This window comes from Rhodnius prolixus, unplaced genomic scaffold (assembly GCF_049639745.1).
Source record: "Rhodnius prolixus isolate KJV_2025 unplaced genomic scaffold, Rpr scaffold_8, whole genome shotgun sequence".
Lineage (NCBI taxonomy): Eukaryota > Metazoa > Arthropoda > Insecta > Hemiptera > Reduviidae > Rhodnius > Rhodnius prolixus.
In genome coordinates this window covers 39,273,185-39,298,062 of record NW_027411593.1, presented here as the reverse complement: position 1 = coordinate 39,298,062, position 24,878 = coordinate 39,273,185, and the positions used below count along the sequence as shown (strand labels likewise).

General features: G+C 31.1%; 4 protein-coding genes and 1 long non-coding RNA gene across 8 annotated transcripts in view; 2 read left to right on the top strand and 3 right to left on the bottom strand.

The window, feature by feature from the left end:
- Positions 1-13,664, top strand: part of DCTN4-p62 (dynactin subunit 4) — a 46,571-nt gene extending 32,907 nt beyond the window's left edge. Inside the window, exons 1-8 of one of the 3 annotated variants that reach the window (XM_074122884.1) lie at positions 118-328; positions 7,050-7,293; positions 7,381-7,529; positions 9,383-9,560; positions 9,644-9,827; positions 11,081-11,270; positions 11,349-11,500; positions 12,783-13,664. In XM_074122884.1, coding sequence (XP_073978985.1) covers positions 200-328; positions 7,050-7,293; positions 7,381-7,529; positions 9,383-9,560; positions 9,644-9,827; positions 11,081-11,270; positions 11,349-11,500; positions 12,783-13,002 — 1,446 coding nt within the window. In that variant the 5' untranslated portion in view covers positions 118-199 and the 3' untranslated portion in view covers positions 13,003-13,664. Of the gene's footprint in view, positions 1-117; positions 329-6,281; positions 6,480-7,049; positions 7,294-7,380; positions 7,530-9,382; positions 9,561-9,643; positions 9,828-11,080; positions 11,271-11,348; positions 11,501-12,782 lie in introns of those variants that run through there. The other 2 variants (XM_074122886.1, XM_074122885.1) reach the window with 2 other exon arrangements.
- LOC141451472 (uncharacterized) lies at positions 1,421-4,794 on the bottom strand. Its single transcript, XM_074122894.1, has 4 exons — positions 4,636-4,794; positions 3,828-4,559; positions 2,970-3,110; positions 1,421-1,617 (listed from the first exon to the last, which is right to left on the bottom strand). Exons 1-4 carry the CDS (start codon positions 4,643-4,645, stop codon positions 1,514-1,516), a joined length of 987 nt encoding a protein of 328 aa, XP_073978995.1. The 5' UTR covers positions 4,646-4,794; the 3' UTR covers positions 1,421-1,513.
- Positions 13,665-14,601: 937 nt separating the features above from the next.
- LOC141451476 (glutathione S-transferase-like) lies at positions 14,602-17,826 on the bottom strand. 2 transcript variants are annotated; one of them, XM_074122900.1, is made up of 5 exons: positions 17,679-17,826; positions 17,039-17,175; positions 15,208-15,375; positions 14,977-15,119; positions 14,602-14,883 (listed from the first exon to the last, which is right to left on the bottom strand). In XM_074122900.1, the coding sequence occupies exons 2-5, from the start codon at positions 17,169-17,171 to the stop codon at positions 14,716-14,718; spliced, it is 612 nt and encodes a 203-aa protein (XP_073979001.1). In that variant the 5' UTR covers positions 17,172-17,175; positions 17,679-17,826; the 3' UTR covers positions 14,602-14,715. The 2 variants fall into 2 exon arrangements, with proteins under 2 accessions (XP_073979001.1, XP_073979002.1); XM_074122901.1 differs by lacking the exon at positions 17,679-17,826 and adding an exon at positions 17,273-17,405.
- A 2-nt stretch (positions 17,827-17,828) lies between these two features.
- MED4 (mediator complex subunit 4) lies at positions 17,829-24,825 on the top strand. The gene is made up of 5 exons (XM_074122897.1): positions 17,829-18,272; positions 19,742-19,976; positions 20,055-20,226; positions 22,468-22,581; positions 24,546-24,825. Exons 1-5 carry the CDS (start codon positions 18,196-18,198, stop codon positions 24,716-24,718), a joined length of 771 nt encoding a protein of 256 aa, XP_073978998.1. The 5' UTR covers positions 17,829-18,195; the 3' UTR covers positions 24,719-24,825.
- Positions 19,193-22,003, bottom strand: LOC141451479 (uncharacterized). Its single transcript, XR_012456834.1, has 3 exons — positions 21,080-22,003; positions 20,889-21,007; positions 19,193-19,547 (listed from the first exon to the last, which is right to left on the bottom strand). It is a non-coding gene; the product is annotated as an uncharacterized lncRNA (long non-coding RNA).
- Positions 24,826-24,878: the final 53 nt, after the last annotated feature.

Below are 24,878 nucleotides of genomic sequence, written 5' to 3'. Positions count from 1 at the left end.
CTAAACAGGAAAGTCCTTTGGGGATGGGATGTATGCCTATAAATTACTAATAGTTGAATTTAAATTGAGATAATGATATGATGTGAACGCCATCTGTTATAGTAACCTTAAAATAGAATTGTGAAGGTTAGGTAGAAACCTAAGGAAGGCAATAGTGTGTGCATTTTAAAACCTTTCCTGAGTGAAATCAACTTGTATTATGTCTTATTTGCTTCGAAAAGATTATGTTCAATACGAATGTACTTGTGGTTCATGTATGTCTATTGCGGAATTATACTTTTGCAGACATTGCCTGGAATTAAGATGTGGTTATTGTGTTTGTCATGAGGTAAAATTATTGTACTTTTTTTAAGTGGAAATCGCTTTTAAAACATATAATGATACCTATGCGTTATTAAATTTGCTTGTTTACAGAAATATAATAGGTGCATGTTTCTGTTAATCATGCTATTTTGGAAGATCAAAATACTTTCTTCTATAATTTTTGGTACCTTACCTATAATTACGATTTATTTTTATTATCGATTTATTATTTATATTTTACCTATAATTATTTTTATTATCGTCGCTAGTTGCGCCAAAATAGAGATGAAATTTCAAAAATTACTGCAGCATGACATTTTTTAAAAGAACGTAGAAACGCTCCAATATTCAACGAATTCAATCTCTCCAGTCTAAAATTCTCCGCACTATCGTTAACGCTCCATTTTATGTTTCAAATCTAACCATCCACACAGACCTGGAAATTCCGTTTGTTGGTCAGGTTGCACGAACTCGCTATAAAAACTTTCATCAGAACTTGCACTCTCATTCCAATCCTCTTGTCCGCCACTTATCATCACATCACCATCCAGATCATCCTCCCAGACGACTGAAACGCCAGTGGCCTCGCGATTTCCTCTCTTCTGAGGAGAGTAGCTAATCCTAGAGATGACTTAGGGAGTGTTATCGCTGGGTAACTTCTCCCCTCAATTAGTTAGTTCGATGTCAGTTATTGTCATTGTTACTTATAGCGTGTCTAGCGCTGGTGTAACTTTACAAATAAATAAAAAAAAAAAAAAAAAAAAAAACGTAGGACTTTAGCACATCCTATCCGCTCTCTTAATAACCTCAAAAATATTAAAGTCACTTCTATTCTATTTGAATTTTATACGCTAGGAAAGTAAATTCGTAGGGTTGAGAGGAGAAAGTTAGGTACTCGACAGAATCTAAGCAATAGGCTCATAAGGTCCTTTTATATTATTTAATTTACTAGCTAAACTTTATTTCAGCGTTGGCCTATTGTTAAAATGGTTGGTTTCAATAATCTTAAAAAAAAGAAACAAACAAGAAAATTATTTAGATGTCAAATTCTTTTCTTTTATTTTGGAAATCCCTCATATAATGTCAATTAGGTTTATTCAAAATTTAGAAGCTAGCGTAAAAATAAGTAATATAAATTTTTATTTAAGTTTTTAAGTGTTAAACTGAACATATCATAGTGATTGATGGCATTTCTTAGTTGGGTTTTTGATCAGCAAGTCTGAACTTGATTATATTGCGATAGGAATGGAGTCTGTTTCACTAACTCATTGTGTCTTCTTAGAATTTCTATTCCAAAAATTAGAGCACCGATACCTGGAAATAATAAGTAGTTTTTAATAAATTCCTAAATGTTAAGGAGTTTTTATTTTTAATCGAATAAATCATAAATTATCCTCCGAAATCTACTTTCAAATACCTAGTTTTTATAGTGAAAATAGCATTCTTTAGAGATTTTGGCTTTTCATGGACATATCGTAACATAAAAACTGAGTTATTTTTACTTCTAAAATGATATTTTATGACCAGTTTTTAAGAAGAGTGAAATGGGATGAGTATATCATCAAATTTAATTGTACATCCTGCATATTCATTGATAATCTTAATGTTCCTCTTCTTCTTTCTCTCATGAGCCTCTCTCTCCGCCCACAAACTTCGCTTTCGTTTCTTTTTCTCCCTGCCATTCTTCAGTTATTTACTCTAATCAGGTTGAACACTATAAAGCCATCCATCCAGTTCAGCTTTTTAAACTAGTTCTTTTTTTAATACGTTAACCGAACCTACGTTCTTCTGAAACACTTCTAGCAGTTTGATTCAAAAGCCATTCTTGAAAACTCGTCAATGTTGAGCTAATTATTCCCACTCGAACAATACACATTCTTCAATTCATCTGGTTGAAAGAAGGTATTAACTATTCTAGTTTTCAAAACTGTCAATTTCCTACTCTTTTAGAGAAGAATACATTAAATATCCTTTTTTCAAGCAGTTAGTCCAACTATCAATCAGGTGGCAGAGAACTCCACAGACGTGTAGCTACCATTTTTTTTACTACAAAAATTTAACATCAGATGCCAAGTTCGGGAATAAGACCAGTACCACAATACATTTTAGTTTTGCGGAACTAACTTGAACTGCTCAACTGTTGTAACGGACACATGAAATGTGTGTAATAATAACGCAAAACATTCGTATTAATGATACCTTTGTTCAGAGTATTGGTTTGCTTTGGTAACTAATATGAATTAAATTAATAGCACATCTACACGTACTAAATGTCGGGTTTGTTCTAAAAATGATAATGGATTACATTGGGTTAGAACAAGAGTGGACCCTTTACCTCAGTCACTGCAACAGAAAAAAAAGAAGAATTTTTGTGCCTACCCCTTGTAGGTTTAATAGTAGCTTTTTTTCTGGTCTCGATAATCAGTTCAAAATGACTCGTCCTAAAGTGCCTTAGAGTATAATTATCAAATTATACATATTTAAAGTATAGATTGGCTCTAAGGTAATGAAGAAAATATATGAATAAATAGTAGAAATCAATCTCTATTAGAGGTAGTGATCTCTAATCTTACATAACTGACCTTTTACTTCTGATTCTATTCAAAACCAAAGGCGATATTCGATTAAATGATTTTTTTTTTTAAATATATAAATGATTGCAATACCTATCAATCCAGGAACTGCGTAAATTAAGTAGGTTTTATCCAATAGTACAGATTTCCTATTGACATTGTTTTCATTGTTTAAGTTAATGTTGTCGTTTCTGTATGTATTCAATTTACATTTATCTGATGAACAATGCTCATCTGAAAGAAGACAAAAATATTAATTTTTTTTAAAAAAAAGGATTTAAAGAATAGTCCTAAGCAATTTCAAAGTGCTTGACTTTACAGTTTTCCAATCCCAAAATATTTGCTTTAAACTTTGTGCAGACTTTGAATTTTTAATCAGTTTAGTTGGAGATTAAAGGTGTTCCCTACATATTAATTTTAGTTTCTACTCTAATCCACTATAAGAATCACTTCAGAGTAATTTTTCGGCTTATTATTAGTTCTAAATATTTAAAGGAAAAGTTACATTTTAGTAACATTCAAAATTTTAAAATTGGATTAAACACCGTGCAAGGTTATTAAATAAAAATAACGATAAGCAAAGCGAATGAATCTCTCTGCTTTTATCTTAGAATTTAACATGCATATTTCATCGCCACATCTACATAAGTACAACTCAATCTAACAATTAATTTAGTTTATTCACTATTTTTAAAATTTAGTAAAAGTGTGTTGTTAATCAGTGATCTTAATTAGTATTTGCCTTAATGTAATTCTAAATCTCTCTGCAGTAACCCGCTGACTCTCTCTTTCACTCATTCACTCATCTGCCCCCAACTCATCTCAGTCATATATCTCGCCACACTATCTCAGTAAATAGAAAATGAGGTTAAAGACGCTAAGTATGCATTTTGTAGCGACAGATTGTAACAAATAAAAATGAAATAAATTAAATATTAAAACAAAAACTACCATTGTGACATTCATCGTGATTGCAACAAATATCTTCGCTAATATTGTCTCTTGAAAGCAGTGTAATAACATTTGGAGCTTTTAAAAATTCATTTTCCAAGCGATTAATCAAAGAATTCTTTGGAAAATCGTTTCCATCATTCTTTAACATAACCTGAGAATTGGTGTTATTGTTTATTAGTGAAATTGTGTCTTTTTCAATTTTTCTTTTAGGTGATTTATGCTTTTTTAACAAGGATTGTTTGTCATGTTTTTCGAAAAATCCCCCATCGATATCAGCAAAAGGAAAACTATTAAAAATATCCTCAAATATATCACTTTTTTTTGCATTATTTAATTCAAATTGACTTTTGCGATTTTGAAAAGGTATAAACAATTCAGTAAAAGACATAATAAGTTTATCTTTGCCATTTTTCTTTTTAACTTTTTCTCCTTTTGATGATGGTGATGGTTTTAACGGCGTTTCTTGTGAATCCAAAAGATCTAAAAACATATCTTTATCTTCTTTATTTTTGTTGAATGTTTCTTTGGATTTCGTACCCATTCCGCTTAGTGGGAACAGTTCATTGAAAAATGGAAATGCCAGTTCGAAAGAATCTCTTGGAAATGATCTCATTTTTTTAATACTATTGCCATGGGAATTGATTTGATTTTCTTCTTTGTCATTGTAAAATATGTCTGCTCTCATAGCTTTTGTAATTGCGAACAGTGCAATAAAAAGAAATTGATACCCTAGAAAAATGAAATGAAGTTTTTACTTTTTATTAATTAATTTTGGTATAATAATATTTATAGCTGTATAGCTTACCAAAATCCATTATTATTATTTCTTCAGTTTTAAGTCATGCTAACATTGAGCTATAACATCTATTAAAAATTGAAACTATTTAGATTGTTTTCATTCAATTTTTTTTTTTTTACATGTGGTCCTATAATTTAAAATAAGTTTTTTCAAGTCTAAAAAACAATTAATTAGCATATGATTAATACTTTGATCTTAAAAACAATTAGACCATCAAATTTTGAAACATCAGTGATTGGTTGAGTAATTTTTATTAAAATTAAAAAGTGAAACCATTAAAATGAATAAATATTTTTGCTTTCTAAGAGAAAGGATAGTTGACTACAACCAGAGAAAGTGTTTTCTCTCTCTCTCTCTCTTTATTGGCGCTTTATGTTTCTCTTTCAGCGTACATTTCCTGGAAATTGAACTGTCTTGAACCTTTATAATCTACAAAACTAGGAAATGAAATCGACACCTATAAAATTGTTTTTTGCGAAAAATACTTTCTCTGTTCATTGCCGACCACCCTTCCTTTAGTAATTTAAGGCCTTATAAATTATGAACCAGATTTTTACTTTTTTCAAAAGTAAGGAAAGTATTGCAATCATGTCTAATTTTAGATAACGAATTTTTTTCTGTCATTGATTTCTTTTACGTTAGAGAGTATCAAAGATAAGTTAGTAGGAAGTAAATATGTTTCAACAATTCGTAGGTTGAACAAAATTTATGATACAATTAATTAGTAACTAGAAAATTTTGTAAAAAAGTAGGGGAATGTCCATACCACGTTTTTTTACTTCTGTGTGGACTAAATTTCTTTTTTCCTACAAACATTTTTATTTTACCTTGCTGAGGACTATTTGTACTCGCTCTCCTATACCTCTAGTAGGAAGGAGTCTTGCGATGATTAATATTTTCGAAATTGGATTTTTTTTCACCAGAAGTAGTTGTTTTTGAGATACTTTCTTTTACCAGGAAAGGAAAGTATTTCATGTATATTTTGGGGGGAAGGGAATGATGGGTGTGGGCATTGTGATTGAAAGAGGACTTCAAAAATTAAAATAGTAGAAAGCTCAAATTCGATGTTATTATCTTTACCAATGGTAGCTACCAAAGCCTCGAAATTTTATCAATAAGTGGTCAATATTTATATATGAATATATATTTATAAAATGCCTTATGGCGCCTATATCTCTTTCGAATATCTAAATCTCTCCTAAATCACATTCCCAGACTTCCCTCCTTCCCGAATTTCACACTTCAAATAATTAATATAAATAAATACCAGCTACAAGTAAAGACTCACAAAGTTAACAAATGTATACACAGAAAAGTGTAGTCATGAACTTTACAAGAAAAAATGAACGCGTCAACACTTCAATTAGTATTTTTCTTAGTGCGCTCAGTGCATACATTGCAACTTTGTTCTCGAATATTTTATTTCAAAGGCACGAATAGCGGGTAAATTTGTTTAATCTTTGTTACACTTTGCTAAAATTATCCAAATAAATCTACTTAAAAAAATGATTCGCTTAATGAAGAGGTAAATTTTTCTTAAAAGAATAATTTTATTGACTGCGGGGAGTGCAGTTTGCTTGAGTTAGCGTCAATTGGTTTAGAATGCTTTGATAGTTTAGAGACACTTGCCGTTGCTCACAAGTGACGGTTTTTTATGCTGCGCGTCACGTCTATTACCTTCAAGTCGGCGAGGCAGGTAGTTTGCGTCAGTTGGTTTGGAATACTTTTACAGCTTCAGAGAATCATGCTGCATGACCCACTTCATTTACATGGTGTTACTTTCTGTTAAGTTTTCTGGTGGTACTGCAGGATTTCTTCTACCTTGTTTGCTGACCAAACTTACTTACCAGGCTCGTATTACCTACTTAGCATTTTTTGAAGAACTAAGCAGCCTGTGTGTAAACAGAATCTTCTTATTAATTTCTGAAGAAGAGTATGTTTTCTACTCTGGAAGTTACTTATTATTTTACTCTTTACCTTCTAGGCAATGTTTGTATAAGCGTATATGGATACAATAATAGATATTATATACTTTGAAATAAGAATAATTTCAAGTTATGTGGAAACCTGTTTAGAATCTTTTAGTGAACATAATTGGCCAATTGTATAGACGTGGTTTAAGAAAAATAGAGTGAGAAAGTTAAAATCAACAAAAAACGAAAGTTTTTTTCATTCTAGAATATGACTTTTGGCCTGTATCAAAGGATGTAGTACCGATTCCGCCAAATGATTGTAAAGTTGAAAAGTTTTTGTTTTGTATAATTTATGTTAAGTATAATTAATATAATAATTTGTATAAGTTTTTGTTTTAATATAATTCTTAAACAAGAACTAAGCAGTGCTATTATTCTCACACTCCTCTTAAAAAAGAAATTTTCAATTTAATGCATATTTTGAACATGTTCTAATTAAAATTTCAGGTAGATTCACATTACTGTTCTAATTGTATGGAACATCTGCCCTCTGCCGAAGCAAGATTAAAGAAAAACAGGTGTAGCACATGTTTTGATTGTCCCAACTGTTTTCATCCATTATCGGTACGTGCAACGATGCGCAGCGCTGAAGAAGGTTCAACCAAGTCCACTCCAACAAAACGTTATTACCTGTCCTGTTTTTTCTGTAGATGGACTACAAGAGATGTCAACATTCAAGATCAAACTGTTGGTTAGTCTCTAATTTCCTTCCATATTTCTTCAAAAATTAAAATTATTGAAAGAGATGGTAACATGTTTTTCTTGTCTTGTTTTCTAGCTGCTGGTAATTGGCCGGTAAAAGAAAACCCTTATGCAAATCTTTTAACATCTTATTTGGAATACTATAAGATGATTGCTATGACAGAACGAAGTCAAAAGGAGAAAAAATCGTATGGTTCTCTTAGGAAAGGTTATACATCACTTACAGTAAGATTTTTTTTATCCTATAGTTATTGAATTATGCAGATAAAAAGAAATTCTTAAGTAATTACTTGAAAAAGCATTTAACATGATTACAGGCAAGATTTTACTTGAATTTGTAGATTTTTTTTTTTAACTATTTTGTTCCCTTCAGCATTCAGAGCTTTTCTATAAAATCATGACCGTGGATTTTTCAACAATTAATTACACTTTACCACTGGAAGAAAATTACATTGCATAAACTTCGCAAGTACTTTATGTATTCGAAGGAAAAGATATGTTTGATTTTCGAATTTCCCCGTCGATGATGGGTAAAAAATAAAAGAATATTGAGGTCAGTTTGTGAGAATTGATAAAGTTTAACGGGAAGCTACCATGAAAAATTCTACTTGCTGCAGAACTCCCAGTGTCTAAAGTTGCCCCCTTACAAAAGCCCCTTGCTGCAATATTTGTTAGTTTCCTTTGAAAAATTCATTCACTAAGAATAGTTTGTATCACCAGCGAAATCCCGAGTCAGCTAATAGTGTGGTTGGATTGCGTTTAATCGGTTACACTTTATTTAGTGCAAGGTGCAATTTCAGACAATTCGAAGGAGTTATGCATAACAAATTTGTTTCTTATATATTTTTCCCTAATTCCGATCTTTACTACCACCTAGCAGTTACAATGTACACAAGAACGTTAACCTAGCTAACATAGCTTTGGTGAATTGCACTCAAGAATTATTCCAATATGATAATAGCCATACACTACGGTTAAACAGAGAAATACATGAAATCTTAATAGTATTTAACTCTTTTTAATTTGTATTCAAGCTGTTGAAATTGAAACTTTTGTAAAAAAATAATTGAATTCAAATTCTTGGAAAGTAATGGCGCGTAATTCTTCAACTGGCTGAAAGATAGATTTCGATAGTCAATCATGATGGTCTGTTCACTGAACAGTAAGAAGTAAAAAAATTGGTTTGAAACTCACACAACCTTCTCATCCTTAAAAAGTTTCAGAAAACTAAACTTTAAAGAAACCACCCATAAATAAAGTGGATTTATAGGTAAAACTGTATATTAAACCTTAACAGTTTCTCCTTCTCTTGAACTTCCTCAATCACTTAGCGATTCTCTAAAATTCTCGAACAAATTTCTTAAAACAAAACCTTTAAGTAACAATAGTGAACTGAGAATCTCAGATTTAGAGAAATGAGGTTGAGCTGATTTCCAGAAAATCCAAAAAACACACAAATCTCTATACATTAAAATTGTATTTCTTTAATCTATTTTTTCAAACTTGATATTTGCTCAACGCTTAAAGTGGACCTTAAAATATAGCTGGCAGAATCGTACCTTGTTCTGACGTAGATTTTTAAGGAATATCTTTGGTTACTCTTCCGTACGAACCCTAAAGAAAATCTTTATAATCATTTTGAAGAAAATTGCGAAATACTGGAAAATCACTTCAAACAAATCATTAAAACCACTGTAATGCTGTTTACATTACATGTGATGATAGTATCAAAAAAACAAACGAGACAAAAATGTAGAGGTTTTATGCAGCGATTTTAGTTTAGTTTTGAGATGTTCTATTCAAATCCAGATCATGTGCTAAAAATATTTTTTTGAGACTTTTAAGAAGTAGTTCCAGTGAACCTATATCTGCCCTTATTGTAGGCAAGAGAATTTTTAAAAAAATCATAAAAAGGTTACAAGTTAAAGATTTGTTTGCCTAAATATTTGTACATATATTTATACTCATTACAAATTCGTTTCCTAAACTAAGTTGGGACATTTGTACTTGGTGTAGACCCTAAAAATTAAAATTCAAGTCTTATTTCAAATAAATTTACTCGACATTGTCTTCTCCAGGATAAATACGGATTGACCGCGATGATAGCAAGAAAGAGAGCTGGTCTGCCGTCTTTACAGCTGGGTGGAAAGGATTTTAATCAGACTTCTTTACCGAATATCGCACCATGTACTGCTGAAGAAGACATTGAACCACTTCCAGATTCATTTTTTACCCAAGTTCCAGATCTTACTAAAGGTTTCATAATTATTCATTTTGATCAATACAATAAAGTAGTTTATATATAGTTTTTAATAAAATTAGATACATTAACATTTCAGTCACCACTTTAGAACAAAGACATGCTAATCCGATGCTTCAGACAGAAGTAACAAGTATGTTGCATCCACAGCATAGGCACTTTTATATAAAGCGTTCTTTGCGATGTAGAAAGTGTGAACATAATGTATCAAAACCGGAATATAATCCAGGATCGATTAAATTCAAAATCCAACTTGCTGCATAGTAAGTATTTATAGTATTATATAAACACGTAAATGGCTAAGTCAAAAATGATCTGTTTTTTGGGTAAAGGCATCGAACCTGGCATCAGACTGGCCTTACTTGGTCAGGCATGAGCTAGAATTAGCCTGTGAGAGTGCTTAACCCAAATAGTTCTACTCAGCATCCAGGAGGGAGTTGTAATGTTTTTGGTAAGAGTTGACAGGGGTAAAAGGGAACAAGCGCATTTTTCTATCTCTCGGATTGGCAGTTACGTGATATTAGATGTGGTTTCAAGAACCTCGGAACTTAGGACTTGATGATAGGGCTTGGCAACTTGGTCAGTGTGACAGTTCGGTGGTGTTGGCGCAGCGAAGATTTGATGAAAGATTTGGTGTTGAAAAAAATACAATTTTCCCAATAAATAAGGGGCTCGCCTCAAAGTTCTGGTTACACTTTACCATAGACACCTTGTTAATAATGTTTTACCATCTTGTTTTACCGCTCCCAGCTTCTCTTGTAAGTGTTCAAGTAATGCTAAGTAAAAAGTTAGTAATTTGAGCAACAGTGACTTTGGATCGGAATGTTGTTATCAATTAAGTACACTTATCGATAAGCATGAGATCTTTTAGCGCCACCCTGATTTATAGTGATACTGTCCGAAAGCTGAAGTGACATCGAATTTTTCGTGAAGGTATCTGAAAGAGTCAAGAGTACAAGTTGTAAGAACCTTAGTCTATCGTTAGTCCTATAAAAAATAATTTCATGTCGAAATCTATGCTGTATGGTCGCATCACCGTCACGTTTCAATAAACTTCTCATTAAGCTGTACTAACCAGCTTTACTGCCCAATGTTTATGGCTTTGGAAGTATATTGTCCAGCGGGTACTACAATTTATAAAGAAGTAGCCAGTCCACTTGCTCCCTTTGGGCTTGTGTAAGGACATTATTTCTATTGGTAATCACTCGGTAAAGTTAAGGCAAATTTACTTAATAAGGGAACGGGAATGCCTGACAGTTATGTTTCCTTCAGAACTTAATTGCCTTTCTATTTAATATTAAGAATCAAAAAATATTGTCATAATTTTACCAATATAATAAAATTCATCTTTATCAAATTTTTTCTTGCTAAGTACATTAACCACTATTGAGTGTTATCAATTATTTTATAGTTTTCGGAAAAATATATGCATACGTATATTAAAATATTTATTTAATAAGCTTTTTATTAATATTTTTTTAAAATTTTTAATCTAATTAGTTGAATACGTTTCCAGTTATCATATGCCGGAAGTAAAGATCATGACTTTTGAGCCATTAATCTGTGGAAAACATTCTGAAATTATTTTGAAAGTAACCAATCCAACCCAGCATCTCACATCATTACAGTTCGGCGATTTAGTTGACAAAGATGAGGAGGAAAAACGAAAGGCTGCATTTACTGAAGATCAGACAGATGAAAAAAAGGTTAAGAAGTTTGATACGTTGAGTGTTGTAACATAATTTCATTTTACTTCAAAAACATTTACTGTTTCCGTTCAACAGGTTCAACCATTTTTGGTTCCTAAATTAAAAAGAGCAATTACAACGAATACTAAAGTGGTACTTCCAACATGTTCAGTTATACTACCACCAAGAGATGATGCAGCAGAATATGATGATACAGGCGATACTCACAATTTCCAAGATGATCCTAAGTAAGATGGATTATTTTTATCACTTTTGGTTTAATTCATTAGTATACTTTTCCTATCACTGAAAGTTAACTAAATAAAAATATTTTCTTTTAATTTCCCAGTAAGAGCAGGAAAAATGAAGTAACGAAAGTCTGGTTTTTCCTGAATTTAGTTGAATAATCGTGTATGATGTATTTTGGTTACTAATACTAATTTCATGCTATTCACTTTTCAGAGTAAAAAATAATGTATCCACTTGTCGCAAAAGTGCCTCATGTTTCACAATATAGTAACATTTAACATTATAGTATTACAAGTGGTTACAGGCATGTGCCTCATGTTTCACAATATAGTAACATTTAACATTATAGTATTACAAGTGGTTACAGGCATGTTCCTATGTTCTGTATCAAATGTGATACAAGTTGAACGATCGGCCATTAGGTGATTTTTTCTTCGGGAACATTAAAGAAATGTTGAAAGTGTGGTTAGAACCGCATTGTTGGATAATACCGCTGATTCAGGAAGTGTAGTGCGAGATGGTAACAAACTCTATGTCTGATGTTAGATGAAAATTCAAAACCGGACAGGGATGCAATAAACATGCAAGCTTGGACTAATAATATCAGCGATTTCAAAGCACACGTCATTTGTAGCCATGTTTATGTTTAGTTCAATTTTTACTTTTATTTGTAAATTTTAATTTACTACTGTTATTAATACTATATACTATTTTAGTATGATTACTATCTCACTAAAAAGAGTGGAAGAAAATTGGACATGTTGGCCAGTATAAATTCGCCATTTTCTAATTTTTTATTTGAATATGACTGCTGCTTCTTCTTGTTATCCGCCTCCTCTACCATTAAGTAATCCTATAATTTTTAAATGTGGTCGCTTTGCATATCTGCCGGATGATATCTAGATTTTATCACTCATAGCACGTGTATCCATGATACGAGGTTGAAAATCCAAAAATAGTCGTAAGTAGGATAGTGTTTTGTTATGGCGAATAAAATCGACGCTATTGTTTTTAATTCAAACATTATTTTTTAAAAAAAATAAAACACACATTGATAGTTTTGGAGCATCTGGGAATTTGATTTATTTGAAAGCGGTACATGTGTAATGGAAGGATGATGTAGATTGTATGGTATAACAGATGGTATGCGTTATAATCATTGCCAGAATCTCCTCTTCGCTTGTTTTTTTAGGTTTAATTTTACTTTTGAGAAAATCTTCACTATAGAATAATAACATTGATTTAAGAGGCAATTTTTCAACAGTTGTTTTCTTTTTTCAGAATCGTTGTTTGGCGTAAAGGAAATAAAGCTGCTATAAAATTTATGGTTATTCCCAACGCTTCATTAGCGAATGGTGATAAAGTGATTTTTGGATTTTCATTGGAATATGGTTATGTCAATACGATGCCCACGTTAGAACAACGTCAACCACAGAGAACGGAAATGCAAGTGAATGTTTACATAACACCGGGGACAGTATCTACTGGCTGTGAAGACTAAGGTCACGCTTTATGATTGAAACTGACCTTATCATCTATTTTATTTTTCTTATATTTATTTATTTTTGTTACATTTTCAAAGGTTTACTCTCAAAATTATTATTTTTATTCTATTCCTAGCTACTCTTTGGCAACAGCGTCTTATATTATGTTAATATACTACGTTGAAGACCCAAGCTTAAGTATATTTCTTTCAAACTCATTCAATAATCACTGCACTGTTAGATACTGAAAAACTGTAGGTTAAAAATATACCTTTCTAAATATTTTATAAAGTTTTTATTATTTTTCATCAAATGATGATTCCAGTATTTTCGTAGCTTAACACAAAAAATGTTTCTATTAAACACAATCTTGGAAAACTTGATTTATACTCTAAAATAGACCAAATAAATTTAAAATTGTTACACTGTGGGATGTGAAGGTACTAACTTTGTAATTGCTTCCCTGTGATCAAAATATTTGTAATTGTGCTTTGTTCAGATATAATATTGAATTTCACTTTTCTTTTTTTAATACATGCGTGAAATAAATAATAAGTTAAGATTAGTTTATCGAATTATTATTTTGTAAAATTGATGATAAATGTATTGGGAAGTTAAAAAAGTAAAAGAAATTAGGCTTGCTTTTAAAGTTGCATAAATACATAATAAATTTAATTTCTTCTTGGCTTTTAAACGTTGCACTAATAACATCCATACGATTAGATATTTCTGAGGAATTCTGAGTTTTGGTAAGTTTGTAAATTAAAAAATCTTTGCGCTAACGTTTCGAAATATACTTAGTTCATTTCAGGGTTTAGATTTTTGATTGGTATCTATCTATATAAGTACATATTTTCCTAAATTATTGTACGTAATATTAAGTATTACTCTATAAAACGACTTTGAGTATATTTCAATTTTTCAATCATAAGTTCTCTCAATCTCGTATTGTAGTGCAATAGTTAATATGCAATAATTTATCTTCCGTTAAATTAGTCTGTCCATCTCCAAATTTTTAGTTTTTGGACGTCGTTTTTGCTGCAAAATTAAGCAAAGTAAGTGTCCAACCCAACTTGGTGACAAGTTAGAACGGCCACCAATTTTTAAATTAAACAAAATACCTGAAATATAGCCCAATTTTTACATATTAGTGTTTTCTAATTAAATCCTTTACAGACATTACGATATCTTACTACTTCATCATTAATTTTAATAATAAACATAATTTCTTTTTATAGCGATTTTCCGTTCTTGAGAAATTTTACAGGTTTTCAAAAAAATACTTTTTCTGATTCAGAGGACCTCTAAACGGAACCTCTCAAGAAAATATCACTCTATCGCCTTGAAATCAGAAATCTGTTTTTAGTAAAGAAGACATTTGCCTTCTTTTTCCTTTTGATGAGGCGTTCCCTGTTGATACTTATATTATTATTCAATAAGCTGCTTATAAAGTAGAAATCACCTATTTTTTTAGGCGCAGCTTAACATCCAATTTCTGTCTAAGCTGCTTATAATTATGTAGGTAAGTATATATGTAAAATAAATAAAAGCAAAAAATTTTATTGTATTACTAGTCGAAATTGCACGGATATTTAAGGAAAAAAGTAAATAGGCAGTTATGCTTGGAAAATATATCTTTATTTTATTAAAATTTATTCAATAAACAAAGTTTTTTGTATATAATAAACTTAATAAGTAGATATTTTAATTATTTCAGACAATATTTTTCTTTATAGCTCTGATGCTGGTCGTTTGTCCACCCATGCTTTAATTTTCGGAATAGCAAGAACATTATCTTTTAATGCTTTCAAATTGGGATGATTTTCAAATATATCAAATTGAAGCATATACGACAAATAATCTGAGATAGCAACGAAGTAGAGATCTCCCCATGATAACTGAAATCAAATAGAAACTAAAATAAGTAAATGATATGAAGAATTGTAGTACATGGTTAAACTTAAATGTCCTCTAAATGATAGAATACGAACAGTAGAGTTGGCCAGGTAACCTCCGTTCAGTTTGACTAAATCATCCAGCTTTTTTAAATAAAATGGTACTGTATCTTTAAGAGCTTCGTTCTTTTTCCTCTCTTTAACATTTTCATCAGTCTCATACGAGAAGGCGGCTATGGCTGTAATAGAACAACAAACACAAGACGATTTTGTATAGAGAAGAAGAAAGAGAAGAAGAATGGATAAAAAACTAATTAAGATTCTTACCTTGACGCAAGTCATGTACAGTATCAACGGCTATATCAATCTGTAACGCCTCCCAATTGTCTTTCCCAGCAATTCCTGCTTCTCTTCCAAAATAGCGAGTGATTGCAGTAGACTGATGAAGTAGTTTACCGTCAACCTCTAATACAGGCACTTTGCCAAATGGTGTCGCTGAAAATTAGACAAAAAATTTGGGCTAAACCCTCACACGTCTCTCTTACTATACTTTACATAATGGGCACAAATGGGTGTATATATATCTACTAAGATATGAAAGCGGTCATCCTTGAATATTAAATTTAGTTGAGGGGCCTGTACCTAGAACAATATTTTTAGGGAGAGGCTGAGGCTACATTAGGCTGGGGTGTCGCGCAGTTCAAGTCCCCCTATTAAGAATACCCATCAAGACGTCACTTCCTACCAAGTTTGAGAATTTTCTAAAAAAAACGTATCTTTACACGCATATAAATTTAATTTTTCTTTTGTAAGCCGACAAGGGTTTCTCCTGCCTAGAGTATTCTGTTAAGTATGACGTAACAATTGCAGTTAATATTCAAGTTTGAATAAATTTTCTTTTAAATGAACGTTTCTTGTCTTTAAAATGTTTATTTTCAGATTAATTTTTTTTTCTTATCAGTAGAAACTAAAAAAAAAAGAATGAGCGTTTCTAAGATAAAGGACTGATAAGAACTTAAATAAACAAGGGTTCCCTCTCTGTATAACTACCTTAGTAATTTAAATATATTATCGTTATTTATTTATCAAATGCAAAACTATAAATACGTATTCTAGAAGAAATTCTTTCTTTTTTTAAAGCATTTGAAACATAACATTTGCTCTAACTCTGAACTTTTTAGAAAATCTTGAATTCTATCTTTATAAATTTTGTAAACAGAATATTAAACTAATGTGGCACTTTCAAGGAAAGCTACAACAACCTTTGAAGAATATTAAAATAAAAGTTAATATATTTATTTGTACGTAATGTACGTTAAGTTTAAAGAGAAAAAAAGGAGACGTAATCAAGAAAACCTCAAAAAGTGAAAAATCTATTCTGTAAATTGGTACTTCCAGTAGAGTTATTTTCTTCAAATTGACAATTTATGACCCACTTTTAATAACGACTATGACTGTACATTACACTGAAATTTCTGAAAGAATTCGACATTAACCTCTCTCCCAAATACGCCCTTAACAGAATTTCCTTGAATTTTTTTGAAAAAAGTTGTACGCACGTCTTAATGTGCGCAATGAGTGTGCAAAATTTAAATAAAATTCGTTGGAACTATTTTCTAGAAAATCTCGATAAGATAAAAGACAAAATAATTAAAGTAGTACTCTCAAATTAGATATTTTGATCACATTCTCTTAGGTCCTCCGTGATTTTTTTCCCCCCTCTTAAAACGAGGGTCCTCACAAAACTCACGCCTCACTCAAGGATTTTCTACAAAACCTAACGCGAGGTCTTCAAACCATGGACTTCCTATGAAATATTAGTTCAAAAACCTTCATGACCCCCAAAAATGAAACATAACGAAAATGTGATACACTCGCACAATTTTTTATTAATTCAAGAGACGGGGCTGAAAATGACAAATGTCTTCTATAAATATTCATTACATTTGTAAATATAAAGTTTTCGAGCACAATGAGCTTTTTCATGCGTGAATATCTTGTGAAATCTAGTTTCAAAAATTTGCACAAACGCAACCTTTCCACTTAGGAACGGAAGGGAAAATTACAAATCCATCACTTTAAAGATTTTTTTTTTAATTAATGAAGATTAATTCCATCACTTTAAAATGATAAATATCTGAGAAGAATAAATACTAACTAGGTTTAATTGAAGGCCAGTTTTCTCTTTCAAAACGAGTGTCTTCAAATTCCTTGTCCATGTAACTGAGAATAAATCGGATGGGTTCGGCCAAAGCCTTCACAGGAAAATATGTGAGTTTGTAGGTCGTCATTGTTCTAGAGAAAAACAGATTAGGAAAAACTTGGTTTTAAGAATTAAAAAAAGGTCACAATTAAGGCTAAAAATGTTGACTTGATTTACAAAATTGCTTACCCAATTGGAAAGATAACCGATTTTTAATTAAATTTTTACTCAAATGATTAAAAAACAAATGATATTTTGCACAATGTGATACGAGATAGTCGATTGCAGATACTGAATCAGCTATTTTCATATGAATAATTTACCGGCATTATGGCGATAAATTTCAGTCTTCTGTGGAGTTTTTATTTTAAAAAACAAAGAAATTTTTATACCATTCTTTGTTTGGAATATCTTAAAAGAAAATTACTAATAACTACATCGCTGAGATTATTCTTAATTACATTTCACAGCTTGTTGCGTAATGAGGGATTAAAAAACAGAATGTTTACTATCAAATAAGAATATTTTGAAATTCCTTACTTTAGTAAATTGTTACAAAAAATTTAAAGGAGATGAACAATGATATTCTTATTACCTTACGTGTCTTTAGGCTTCTTGTAACAGTTAAACACTTACAAATAAAGCAGCTAAGTGTGACCTTCTTCAAGAAGATAGGCTTTTAATAGTGGGCGTTACATAAAAGTGGGGAATTTTTATTGTCTTCTTACTTGTGGCGGGGAATAGGCCGTTAAAATTATTCCGGTGTAGTAGAGGTAGAGTGATTACAATTATATTCTAAGTTAATTGATGGTTTTAAATTTTAGATTGGCTATTTGTTATATAAAAATTATTTATTTACTGTAATAAGTTTATTTAAAATAAAGTTAGGAACAAATAAGTAAAAGCCGGTAACCGCTAGGTGAAGTTTCGCCATTTCTATAACCTGTTGGGGAGGTTATTACTTGTTAGTGCTCTAACAGCAAATAGGAGCTACCGTCGATGGTCCCGTGCAGAGTTTGTGGACACCAGATTCATTGTGGAATGTCAATCGCAGTCGATTGAATGGTTTAATCATATTTAACGTTTTAGTTGATTTAAAACAATAATCAAAGATGGCTAGATCAACTAGTAATGTAAGCACAGGAGAGAAGTTGCTTTCTATTATAGAGGATATTGGGTTAATTTCCAAGTAAGTAACATCTTGCAATGCAAATTTCTCAAAACAAATAAATGTTTAATGATATTTAATATTAAAACTAAAATTGGAATTCAAGACCTTCAGGTTCAGCAAAAGTCTGAAGGTTCCCATGAATTTTTTTTGTATTCTTTTGTAAATTCATTACACTTATGAAAACTTCTACATTGATGTGGAACTGACTACCATGACCTGCGTGATTTATCCTGTCTTGAAGTAAATGACTTATGTGAATTCGGCACATGATCTAGGCATTACTTTCTTCTAGACTGAACAGATAACACAATTTCAACGAGGATATTCAAATCTTGTGTTGTATTACAATAACACTAAATTAATTTGGTTGAAGTTTGGAAATAGAAGAAAATATTTCCTAGGTATAGTTTACGTGAGTACACTGAACTTCTCAATACTGGCTTTCCTAGTTACTGTACCGACTAATTTACATATCTTCTGATACACACGGATGTCTTGACTAAATTCGTTATTTTCGTAATTCGCGTAACTCTATCACAGATCTTTTACAGTAGCTGTCGTAAATTTTAGAATCCCTACCTTTATCAATTTGGGAACCTACCAAAATGTCCAACTTTAAAAATCTACTCTTTTTTTCTGCTAGCTGAAGAAATTAGTTTATTTCAAAATTTAAAGTCCTTTTCTTTTGATTTCTTAATTTTAAAATACTTTTACTTTCTATTAGAGTTTCCTTTTTTTAATAATCTAATGTTAATTTTGTGCTATGCAATACAACTACGTCTCATTTGTTTTTTTATTTCAATTTATCCTGATGGGAATCGGTTTCGAAAAATAAATAAGTATTCTACTGTATTACTTTTAAAAATAGTGTTCTCAACCTTTTATTTTTGGTTTTGTCTTATTTATTATTTATTTAGAATTATTTTTTGACCCACTTCTATAAGTTGTAATTAATCCTGAAACAAAAGTTTCTTGAGGTCCTCCTTGTATCTTGCTCATTCTTACGATTAATATGTATTTTCTAATTTAATTTTTATTTTATTTAGTAATTATCTTATCATTATTATTATATTTTATTTTTTTGCACAACAGTTGAAATCGTCATCAGCGCCTCCTTTTTTTCATTTGTATTACTCAATTAAGTTCACTAATATGAAATAATTGAGACAAATCTAAAATATGGTTTCATAAATCCAAAACAATTGTAAGAAGATTTTCGTTAATTTCGTTGAAAAATTTGCTTCCAAAAAGATTGCACTATAGATTATGTTTATTTGGCATCAGTTCAAGGCCCTGAAACCAAGAAAAAATAAAAAATAACTTTTAAGGAGTTAATTTCAAAGTAAATAAAGAAAAAATAACTTTCATTTATTGAATCGCTTTAATTATTTTTTTAAATTGTACTCTCCATATATACATGGTTTGATAACCATGAAACGTTCCCTAGCCATAAATAACCACGATTATACATACATATATTTTTTAAGGGAAATAATTGAAAATGCCATAGCCATGAAACATCAAAAGTTATGTGGTGCTGAACAAGTGCATTTGACAGAATTGCTTGTTATGAAAGACAATGAATTAAAAGAAACTTTAAAGTTAGCAGCAGAACAAGCAAAAGTGAATCAGAAGATGGATTTACTGAGGGCGGAAGTTGATAAACTTGATCAAGATATACAACAGCTGCAGCGACAATTAAAAGAGGCCGAGCAAATTTTGGTAATTGAACATTTCCACTTTTTTTTTTCACTCTCTGTCTCTATATTGCAATAATATTTGACTAACTCTGGGTTACAGGCTACAGCTATCTATCAAGCGAAACAAAAACTTCAATCAATAAATCGAGCTAATAAAAGGCCAGTCTCATCTGAAGATTTAATCAGATTTGCTCACAGAATAAGTTCATCCAACGCTGTGTGTGCACCTTTGACGTGGCAACCGGGTGACCCTCGAAGGCCGTACCCAACTGGTACGTTGTAAATAGCTTTTTAAATATATATAGGATTTGCAGTTGATAATTGGCTGAGAAAATTAATAAATTGGAATATTTGACTACATTTCTCCAAATTTTTCTGCATCTTTTCAAGTATAATAATAATGAAGCTTATAGAAACTATCGTTCAAGCTATTGTCCATTTTGATTGCTCGATGACAGCTATCTTTCGCCAACTATTAGCCTCCAAAACTGTTGCATACCTTGTATGTTCGTAATGAAAATGTTCTTACATTCTAGATAAAACGTCGGTGAGGGTACAATTATAGGCGGTTGGAAGTAGTTTAGATCTCGCATATAGGTTGTGGTCAAAGAAATTCAACGTATAACGTCGGTTATAGTTTTGTCTTTAGTCTGATGGAATGTTTTAAAACGTATTTTGCTTGGACAAAACTTGTTGGCAATGCACCAGTAATGAATAATGTTTTAATGTCGGAATTCTTGTAAAGTCTATCGACAACGAATTCACAATAATTACTCCAGGAAACGTACAACTTTTTTTAAAGCATTGGTGCTTTCTTGCACCAATGGAAAGTGCTACTGACCAAATTTCCTAATACTAACAAATAATCACTTTCGTCATAATTTCGCCAGTAAAGTCTTTTTCCATCACGTCATTATTCATTGAAGAAGCTTACGTATATCAGATGGATTTTGAAGAGACTTTTACAGATGTTCGTTCACCTGAAGCAGGTGTAAGTTTATGTGGAACTATTCTGCATCTTCCTTTTACGTTTTCCGTAATGAGGAGTTTCTGCTGAAAATGGATAAGATCTTGAGATTGGATTTTATTCAATTGCTTTCAGTAAAGTCTCACATCATAACTCACATAATCGCCCTCTTCTATTAAATTTTTGAAACCAGACAATTCGCTTTTTTTTTCACACAGAGCACGTGTAGCTTTAGTATCTTTTAACTATTTTAACCAATTCTGACGGCCACTTATCATTATAACACAATTCAAACATCAAAACGGCTGTCTTGTTGTAATTATGTATAATAGGACAGACAAGGTTAATGTCCTGAAAACTCTCTCAAAACACAAAATTTCAAATTACAAGAATATCATATTTAATTCATGTTAATTTTAAGTTGTCGCATTATATTCCACATTAGAAAAACAAGTTACATCATGATAATCAATTGAACTTATTATATTTCCAAGGTTTTTAGCAATTAACTTAAATTTCAAATATGAGGTAATTCAACTGTAAATATTGAAAGCTCTTTTAATCAAAACTTTTGCATTTGTCGCATCTAACAAAGGAAAATGAACGGCATTTAAAAAAGAAATTGAGAGTTTCTATGGTTTTCAAGATTGAATAATTGCGTAATAATAGTTATCTGTGAATTATGAATGAGATCTAAACAAGAACTACTGTTATTGCAATTATAAAATCGAATTTATATAAAGAACTTAGATTGTGTCTAAGTTGTACCTTGTCACTATTGTGCATTGTGTTTTCGGAGTTGCAGGATTTTCTAGTTTTGTTTGTATATTTTTCACTTGGTCTTTATTTATTTATTTTTTTCCAACGCCAGCAAAAAAAAAAAAACAAATCTGTAAATTGAAATCTGATCAGTTTTAAACATGCTTTTGTTGGCGGCTACAAACATAATGTGCCTTACAAGTTTTAATTCCGAGTCTCTTGTTCCATTTTTTACTATAATTGTTTTGTTGAGGGCACTGCAATGTCTAAAAGTATGCTTTGTGGTTTGAGTTTTCATTTTGTCACCCAACCTTTTCTTCTGGAGATGCTAAAATGGAAGTGCAATTTAAATGTAAATTATGCGTAACATGCTTTGTACTGTAGAAAACATTTAGTTAATTTGTTTAATTTTTAATTTATTGGGCGTAAACGTTGAAAACAAATCTGATGTACACAATGGGGAATAATTCCCGTTTTGTTTATGGTTTTGTTTATTTATTTATCTAAGACGCGTCAACATCTGACGGTTATTGGCGCCTGGAGTTTTTTTTCAATGCACTGCCAGCCTCCGGAAAATTTATTCTCGTTACATCACCGGACAGAGAGCCGTAGAAAGCTCCTAGGAAGAGAAAATTTAAGGGCCAGCTGCTGTTTTCGAACCCGTGATCTCCGCGTTGGAATCCAGTTTTCGCTAACTACTCAGCTAATCAACTCCTTCTTGTTACAATTCTTTAAATTTATGTAGTATATCAAGAGACTAACTTATTTTTGTTCTTTTTTTTTACAGATATTGAAATGAGAGTTGGTTTTCTGGGACGGCTCAGCGATATGCCTTTAAATGGTAATATGTTGCAGCAAACAAATGCATTGGGTGAAATGCATCGAGCTGGACATCATTCAGGTGAGAATGTGAATTGTTGTGGTATATTAAAATGGTAGAATGAAAATTTCGGACGCTTAGCGCCCAATAAAATTAAGTTGCAAAGATGTCCCAGCTTGAAAAGTCAAATGAGCAACAGATAATAAAAGTATCTGATTCTTTCCTTGTTTTTGTGCAATACTTTTCTTCTAAAATTACGATGTCATCGCATAATTTGTGATTGTTTCTTTTAAATTTTATTCAATACATAGTAGTAAAGTAACAGGAATTCCATTGGAACTGTACCTACATTGCGAATACGTTAGAGGGGACTGACAGTGGTAGAGAGGGAGATCGTCTCAACAATGCACTGCTTACCAGATTAGAACAAATTAGAGCTAAAATTAAATCAAAAACTATTTATCATCCTTTTAAAAAAGAAATAAGAAACTATTACCACTCTGGCTGATGAGGTATAATCGTGTAAAGTCATATACTTGAGAATTGTTCATTGTTTTTGTTGATTAAGCCATTAGGAAGAAAGAATATTGCCAATTTCAGTCATTATTTTTTATTTTTACCCAGCTTTCGTCCTAATCAGGTCATCTTCAGGGCTTATGCTAATAACAATTGTAATATTTTTTTATATTGTTATATGTAAGGTAGGTATGTCTTCTATCCTTCTGCTTTAAATGACCTAGTCACTAGAAAGCTTGATAAAAATAAAAGTTAATAACTGAAATCGTCATATGCTTGGTAATTAAAACAAAAATAAATAATTTAGAATGAAATTGATGAATTACTGGATCTATTCAATCAGATGACACAAAATACTCTATTAAATGGGACAAAACTCGGAAATGAGGAAAATGACGTTACACTTGTTGAGGGAAGAAATTGGCGGTGATATGATACCACATTATTATTACAGATTAAAACTTGAAAGTGATGAAGGCCCCACCCCTATAATAATTAAATTCTCAACTTAGAGAAAAAAACGCTGTTGTCATTTCCTAATCTCCAGTCAAATATAAAAAGTTGTTTCGAATCTAAAACTTTCATTTACGATATCAAACTTTATTTGTTGACATTCAAAAGTAAGGGATCAAATATGTATAATTGGATTAAAATATTAAAATAGTTTACTTACAATTCAGGTATAATAGACAATGAGTTTGAGATAGAGGAGTCAGACTGATGACGCCTATACAATCAAGAAAAATGTCTGTTCAAACTCAATAATAAATCCAAAAAACCTTAATTGCACTGTTTACTAAAGTAGGGTTTTCTTAGTCGTTCCTTTATGGAAAATAATATAGTCTGTAATACACAATATTTTTTATTTTCTGCTAAAGTTTTCATAGGGAGTTATAATATTTTCTGACAGTAGTAATTGTTGTTGATGCACCGGTAATGTAGAGATAGTGCTGCACATAGTGCCCTAGGGGTGTCATCGTCGAAACGATCCACTTAACCTTAGACATTTATGATGCATTCTTTGTAAGTTCGTGTAAATTGGTTAGGTAGGTAATGAATCAAACTTATAAAGCATTTTATAGTAAAAGGCGAATATAGTATTTTTTTATTACAGTATTTTAAATTAAATTTTTTGCTTAATAGTTAAAAAAGTTTACACATTAACACCCATAGATTTGAGCAAACTGTATTTAAATGCTTAGAGAAAGACATCCGCGAGTGCCAGGTACTAGACTTTACTCTCCCAAGATAATAAAAACAATAAATTATTAGATTCCTCTTGAGTTTTCATTATCCTTGTACAAATCTTTAATTATGTATTTCATTAGTTCAAACTCTTTTTATTGGATGCGTACTTGGTAAGAGTAATATATTGTAAATTCTCCACTTTCTTTATATAATTATTTTGTTCATTGCTATTTCACATAAAATTCAACAATCTGATTCTAAAACTTTGTTTCCAGTGCAAGAATAGTAATTTGAATTGTTTGAATATTTTAATGCTTTATTTTTTTTCCATTTTAAAATAGAACCTCCAGCATCGCAGCAAAATCAGTTTGCGTGGCATTCCTCCGGAGAAATTCATATGGCAGTCGGCCAAGGAAGTGTGCCAATGGATACACGCAATCACACTAAAGATAGTGAAGACGTTGAAGTTATGTCCAGTGATTCAAGTAGCAGTTCATCCAGCGATTCGCAGTAATTGCTCTGTAAAATGTAAAAAAAATTCCTTTTTGTATATATGTTTATAGTATTTTTTACCGTCTTTTTGCAAAACTTTTTTTTGAAATAAATTCTTTAAGAATCGTATTTAGATGACTCTTCCTGTTTTATTAACAATCTCAATTCTCACAGTACTAATT

What these genes read in the sequence shown, in the direction of transcription:
- LOC141451476 (XM_074122900.1), bottom strand. Translation starts at nt 17,171, where the DNA reads ATGACGACCTACAAACTCACATATTTTCCTGTGAAGGCTTTGGCCGAA. An exon ending in TGTACATGACTTGCGTCAAG is followed by an intron (nt 15,120 to 15,207) that starts GTAAGAATCTTA and finishes GTTCTATTACAG; the next exon opens with CCATAGCCGCCTTCTCGTAT. An exon ending in GTTACCTGGCCAACTCTACT is followed by an intron (nt 14,884 to 14,976) that starts GTTCGTATTCTA and finishes ATTTGATTTCAG; the next exon opens with TTATCATGGGGAGATCTCTA.
- MED4 (XM_074122897.1), top strand. Translation starts at nt 18,196, where the DNA reads ATGGCTAGATCAACTAGTAATGTAAGCACAGGAGAGAAGTTGCTTTCT. An exon ending in AAGAGGCCGAGCAAATTTTG is followed by an intron (nt 19,977 to 20,054) that starts GTAATTGAACAT and finishes TCTGGGTTACAG; the next exon opens with GCTACAGCTATCTATCAAGC. An exon ending in TCGAGCTGGACATCATTCAG is followed by an intron (nt 22,582 to 24,545) that starts GTGAGAATGTGA and finishes ATTTTAAAATAG; the next exon opens with AACCTCCAGCATCGCAGCAA.
- LOC141451472 (XM_074122894.1), bottom strand. An exon ending in TCACGATGAATGTCACAATG is followed by an intron (nt 3,111 to 3,827) that starts GTAGTTTTTGTT and finishes GTCTTCTTTCAG; the next exon opens with ATGAGCATTGTTCATCAGAT. An exon ending in CGCAGTTCCTGGATTGATAG is followed by an intron (nt 1,618 to 2,969) that starts GTATTGCAATCA and finishes TATTATTTCCAG; the next exon opens with GTATCGGTGCTCTAATTTTT.